The sequence below is a fragment of the Pteropus vampyrus genome, unplaced genomic scaffold (genome assembly GCF_000151845.1).
Source record: "Pteropus vampyrus isolate Shadow unplaced genomic scaffold, Pvam_2.0 Scaffold19, whole genome shotgun sequence".
Classification (NCBI taxonomy): domain Eukaryota; kingdom Metazoa; phylum Chordata; class Mammalia; order Chiroptera; family Pteropodidae; genus Pteropus; species Pteropus vampyrus.
This window is the reverse complement of record NW_011888800.1, coordinates 14425971-14432453: the sequence shown is the minus strand read 5'-3', so window position 1 is coordinate 14432453 and position 6483 is coordinate 14425971. Positions and strand designations below refer to the sequence as shown.

Below are 6483 nucleotides of genomic sequence, written 5' to 3'. Positions count from 1 at the left end.
GGACTAGGACCTGACCCTCTGTGCAAGGTGCTCTTCCCTCAACCACACTGTTAAAGTGCATATACGTATTTATGTAGCCATTCATTCGTTCAACAACTTAGTGTTTACTATGTGACAGAAACTGTAAGGTATGTGAATAAATATCAAGAATAATACTCAGTCACTCGAGTTTACTGAATAGAACAGAAATCTCAAACTCAATAGTCTTTAGGGCCAGCCATATGAAAGTGGACTGGCTGGTTATAAGATAACGGGAAATAGAAGTACCCATGGCAAACTGGAAAGTGTGTGCCCCTTCTAAAGACATTCACTGGTTTTGGTTTTGGCCATTTAATTTAAACGCTGTGCTGGCCAAATTGAAAAATCAGAAAACATGATTGGATTGAGCTACCAGTTTTTAACCCTTAACTAGAGGTTTCAGCCTTGATTTTGCTATCAGTACCCAGAAATCTTAGTTAACTCTGGTTCCTAATATGAAGTATAATGTATATGTAATTTAAGGATCTTATTGAAGAATCAAGTATAAATTCAGTAATTCATGAGTACTAACGGCTTCGATTAAAGCAGATTGTTTTATTTAAACAAATAGCCAATGAATCCATTTTTCTAGATGTCTTTACTGAATACAGACAGAGTATATTTTCACTTTTTTTTTTTTTCCAGCAAGGATATGAAAGATGCCATGGAAATTCTGGTAGAAGAAAAAAGACAGAGGATTTCCACAGCAGATAAACTGGAAGACTGTATAGATTTTGCCACTGAGTTGATTTTTGCTGAGGTACTGACCTGGACTAACCATAATTCTCACACAACATATGTTTATGATTGTTTGGGTATAGGTGTGTAAAGATTTCCTCTTGTGATTGTTACATATCTTTGCTTTTAATTATTTGCTCCAGCACTTCTATAAAGCCCAACACAAATAGCCCACACATTAGGCATTCTGGTAAGACTGACTTTTAAGATTAAAGCTACTCTGTGTCTTCACAATACAAAATACGAAAATGGGAGAATCCAAAGACATCAATAATTGGTTATTGTTCAGCTTTCAAATGAAGATTATGAAAAATGTTTCTAGTCCATTACAGAGACATGTAATTTCTATGATTTCATTTTGGTGAAGTTGTAGATCCTTGAAGGTCTCCTCCTCTCTTTTTGTGAAATTTTGATTCACTTTTCCAATTTTTCTCCCCTCTTTCTATTATTCAGAGACGTGGCGACCTGACAAAAGAGAATGTGAACCAGTGCATATTGGAAATGCTGATCGCGGCACCAGACACTCTGTCTGTCACTGTGTTCTTCATGTTATTTCTCATTGCAAAGCATCCTCAGGTTGAAGAGGCAATAATGAAGGAAATTCAGACTGTTGTTGGTAAGAATTTATCAAATAAATAATAGAGCTTAGAAAACAATTCCTTCTGAGTATCAGCGTCTTATGATGTCCTAAGAATCTGATGTCAAACAAAACACTATAATCCACCCAGAGAGTGATAAAGCAAGTCATTTTGTCACATTTTCATTATGCCAGATAGGTTAAAAGTATACTTCTTTCTGTGTTTTATTTAATTATAAAAATAATACATGCTCATTGAAAAAAATTCAAATAGATGTGTAAAGTAGAAAGTCACACTCCTCGATTACTCCCAGGCTCCTCCCAAGCTTGTTCCCATTCCCTAGGGGAAACCACCGTTAGTGATTTGCTGTATGTTCTTCAAGGTATTTTTTTATGTGCACATAGTCATACTTGTCTGTGTTAAAAAAGAAGAAAACGTGGGATTTTGCATAACGTTTTGCCTATCTTACCAATGACAAAAGGCTTTGGTAGGTTCACCCAGGGAACGGCTATCATTTATAGCAGTGTTTCTGGGTTTAAAGCAGTCCATTCACAAATGAATTCCAGTTGGTAGCAGATGGAGGAGGGGAAGGTGATGGCGAAGACAGGAGAATGATCAGCTTCTCTCTCCCTGCAATCCAGAGATTCTGGCCTCTCCTCCCCTCTAGTCCTCTCCTCTTCCTCTGTAGAGGAGCACCCAGGTTCCCAGTCAGCAATTCTCAACACACCTCTTCCCTTCTCTGCCTCTGCCTCAGCATCATTCTGCTCAGTGCTCCTGACATCACCACCCTTCCATAGACATGCTGCCATATTCAGAAGTCAGAATTGCTTTCTGAGAGAAAACAGAATTCCTTATTTGAGATGTCCTTCACATAGGTAACCTTTTTAGGAACACACTTCTGACACATGTGACAAGCTATCAGTAATGATGTAGATTTTTCTCTCTTTTGATTTCACACAATTGTGAAACTAGTTATTTGGTTGTAGAAAACACCATTCTTTTAAAACCGTTTGCACGCTGCTTAAAATAGGTGACAGTAAGGGGAATTTCATAGAAGGATTAAATATGTGAAAGGATTAACAGATGTGTCACTGTGGATGGAAAATTGCCTGGCAAGGTAGATAGCAAGGAGCTGGAATAACATATGGACTCCAAATTCCAGAATGTTCCCTCATATGCCCATGTCAAGTTATGGGTACTGTGCCAGCTGTAGGGACACAGTGGTGAACAAGTCAGTACTATCACTCATGGGGCTCATGCGCTGGTGGGAGAAAAAGAACCCAACAAACAAGCTCAGTGGAGCGAAGACAGAGGGCCATTAGAATGATGGAGTTCAAGGAACGAAGGCAGAAATTACTCTTGAGACCATAATTCTTGACTACAACTTTTTGAGAGGTGAAAGTATTTATGACCCATGATGTCCTCCTGACACTTCAACAGACCTCTGCAAAGATGGAAGAGAAGCAGAACCATATACTCCCTCTAGATACATACTCATGTAATTACTTACTAGGGAAGTTTTGGTTACCTTCTCTATCTTCTTCCCTTCTACCTCCCCACCCCAAATAAATACCCCATTAGACCCTTGAATGTACAAAGAGCAGTATGTGAGGGACAAGGCTGTTAGAGTTTTCTGACCAAATGAGACCTTTCCTGAATGCCATAGTTGTAGAGGGGACAGAGCTGCTTCAGGATTCTGACCTGTTTTGATTCTGCAAAAGCGGTAGCCCATTTGAGGGTGCTCTGAAGCTTTGCCAATTCTGGGAATAATCTGAGCTTCTCTGACCAATCTGAGACAGTGGGGAGTGTCCTTTAATCCCCAGCAAACCTAGTGCTAATCTAAGGCACCCATTTTTCTGTGGTAAGAGGTTCTTGCCACTCAACTGTAACAGGTTGTTCTTGATGAGATGGGGAGGAGAGAACATCAGTTGACCAGTCCTAGGCAGATGACTGCACAGTTAACCAGAGGAGAACATGTTATTGAAACTGACTAAATTCAGTGTCTCACTTTGAGTAGAAAAGAAGTGAATATCCCCTAGAATTTAGAGTATGGGAGAAAACTCAAAGACCTCAGAGGCCAGACAGATAAATGTTTAAAGCAGTCTTAACATGTGACTGCAGATGGAATGCCCCTCTAAAGGGTTCATTGGCCAATCAACTTTAGCTCATGTTTGTGATGTAGGCGTATGAGTCCAGCATTACCAGGTTTTCTGATTTTTCTGAAAAATCCCGACTTTTCTATGAAATCTCCTAACTTTTAAGGTAATTGCTTCAAATCTGAAATTTTATAAAATATTCTGTGGGCCAAACATAACATATTTGGCCCGAGTTTCTGGTTTGCGTTAGAATTACAGATATAAAATCTTTTCCAACAAAGAGCAAATTACTGTATGGAAATTATCGGAGTTTTTATGCCTATCACATGGTGAAACTAACATTATTACCTCCTTGTCCTTTTTATCTGCTTCTACAGGTGAAAGAGACGTAAGGATTGGTGATATTCAAAAATTAAAAGTGATGGAAAACTTTATTTATGAGAGCATGCGGTACCAGCCTGTTGTGGACATGATCATGCGCAAAGCTTTACAGGATGATGTCATTGATGGCCACCGAGTGAAAAAGGGGACTAACATTATCCTGTACATTGGAAGAATACATAAACTTGAATTTTTCCCTAAGCCCAATGAATTTAATCTTGAAAATTTTGCAAAGAACGTAAGAGCCCTTCCTTAAAACCAAATGTGCCACTCTTGAAAATGTTAGCGGTTAAGTCTTCTCTGGTTCTGTGTTTGTGTTATGTACATTTTGTTCTACTTACTTGAAACATGCATTTCCCCTAGCTTAGAATATGGCTGCCATATTTGTCCTCAAGCCAAGGATGCTGGGTCTCCAGCTCTAGGAAGTATCTACATGGTGCCCACGTAATAGGTCAAAATGTAAAAAGCCAAGCCCTTACTATGACTAAAATGAAGCAAATTTTGTTTAACCCAACCAACCTAATTTTCCATCTAAATTTATTGCTTTGTCATCAGGTAGATTCAGCTGTAACACTATCTAAGCAAAGGAAAGTCCAATTCTGCTTCAGAGGAAAATCGAATGAAACCAAAAGATTTGGTTTTCGCAGTCTGCTTTTGGTTGACCAAATGGCCCCCCAAGCACTAATTACCATTCTAAATAGGACTCAGTACTTAGAAGAATTTCAGCTTTTTCTTTTCTTATCATTCAAGATTCTGCTTCTATTAAATTGTCAAATTTTAGGCAATGATGCTTTTTAATCTGTATTATCTAGGTAGTGTCCTCAGTGCCTTCTTTTTATCATTTGCACATATTAGAGAAAAATAATCTTAATTCAGTTCTCTAATTCATTCTATTTCTATATGAGCAACCCTTATCATGTTGACAATTGGTCAGCAAAACTTATTGAAAATCTACTATGTGACAGGTACTATGTAAGTCCGGGGGTGCACAAGACAAACGGATGTGGTCCCATTAACTTTTTGCATAACTAAAAATATTTAGATGCTTGGCACTAACAGCTCAGGAACCTGCACATTTACCTAAATTTGTCCCCTGTCATCAGGCTATACGGCACTGCACAAAAACAGTTTGCCTTGGTGACTTCAGAACAGTAGTAACAGGTGGCCAGCTCAGAGAACTAGCTGAGTAACACTGGCTGTAATAAAATGATCTGCACTGCTTTATCCCAGCACATTTTACATGAAAAGCAAAACTGGATATTGTTCAAATTTGGGTATGTATCACAGCTGGTAAATCAAACTGGGTGGAGAAAAAGGGCTTATCTGAGGTACAGTCATTCATCTCAGTGAAGGAGTAGTATGACTGAGGTCCCTGCACAGAGCGTGCTGACTGAGCAATGTTTTCAGGGTGAATTAAAGAGAGACTGCATTATTTTAGCCTTTAATATTCTGGCTAATTATCTGATTGTTTTTGTAGGTTCCTTACAGGTATTTTCAGCCATTTGGTTTTGGTCCCCGTAGCTGTGCAGGAAAGTACATCGCCATGGTGATGATGAAAGTCATCTTGGTTACACTTCTGAGACGATTCCATATGCAGACATTGCAAGATAAAGGAATGTGTGTCGATAAGATGCGGAAAAAAAATAACTTGTCCGTGCACCCAGCTGAGACTAGCAACTTCCTGAATATGATTTTTATCCCAAGAAAGTCATACGAGTACCTCGAACGCTAAAGAAAATTGGTCAGTACCTATTCTGGAGCACTTCTCGAACGCTAAAGAAAATTGGTCAGTACCTATTCTGGAGCACTTCTCATCAGTAGTTCACAAGGAAACCATCCATCTTTGCCAGGTAGCATCATCTTCACAGTGAATATTTGGTGGCATAAACATACCTTCTATGTGTCATCAACAAACCAGGAGACTAATCATCTGATCTTATCCAAACCAGAGAACCAAAAGAAAATAGAGAGACCAAGAGTTTTCAGTGATAATGGTCAGTGAAGAAACTGCGGCCCTAAAGGCCTAATTCCACAAAACATGTTGAAAAAGGCCACCAACAAAACTTATTTCCGGCTTCCCACAAGATCTCCACTGTCCTGCCCCAAAAGCAGTTTAATGTCTGGGGCAGAAGTACTCAAGTCTATTAGAAAGGCCAAGCTGATGTCTGGGTGCCTACTGCCAAATGCACCTGCTAGTATGAATGAAGATGTTTGATTTGGTTTTTAGTGGTTTTCAGCATTTGATTTTTCCTATGAATTATATTCAATTAACTCTTGTTTATCTACACGTGACTTTGTGGCAAAAGTTAAAACAGAAACTATCCTTTTTCAGTCTCTCAATTCATGCCACAGCCATTTAACTCTGCTACATTAGCCGCAGATTCAGGTAATACAAGGTATCTTAGTAATAACTCTAGTAAACTATACTAAGGATCATATATCTGCTGTAGGAAAAGAAATCCACACAATGCATTTCAAATTCAAATGTTTTTTTGTGTTTGCATTGTTGCTTAGTTTTATTAGTGGCTAACCAAGAGATAACTTTAAATAATGACATCAATTAACTCTTACAGCAGCACCAATGGTTTGGAAGAGAAGGCCTCTAAATCTATATCTAATTCTACAACCCAGTGAGTTCAAACTTCTAAGGAGTGCTCCTCCCATTCCATCAT

The 6483-nt window shown here is 38.7% G+C and overlaps 1 protein-coding gene across 1 annotated transcript in view; it reads left to right on the top strand.

The window, feature by feature from the left end:
* The window catches only part of LOC105288748 (aromatase), a 78337-nt gene extending 72761 nt beyond the window's left edge, over positions 1-5576 (top strand). Inside the window, exons 7-10 of the mRNA XM_011355106.2 lie at positions 664-778; positions 1210-1372; positions 3808-4049; positions 5289-5576. Coding sequence (XP_011353408.1) covers positions 664-778; positions 1210-1372; positions 3808-4049; positions 5289-5543 — 775 coding nt within the window. The 3' untranslated portion in view covers positions 5544-5576. The remainder of the gene's footprint in view (positions 1-663; positions 779-1209; positions 1373-3807; positions 4050-5288) is intronic.
* Positions 5577-6483: the final 907 nt, after the last annotated feature.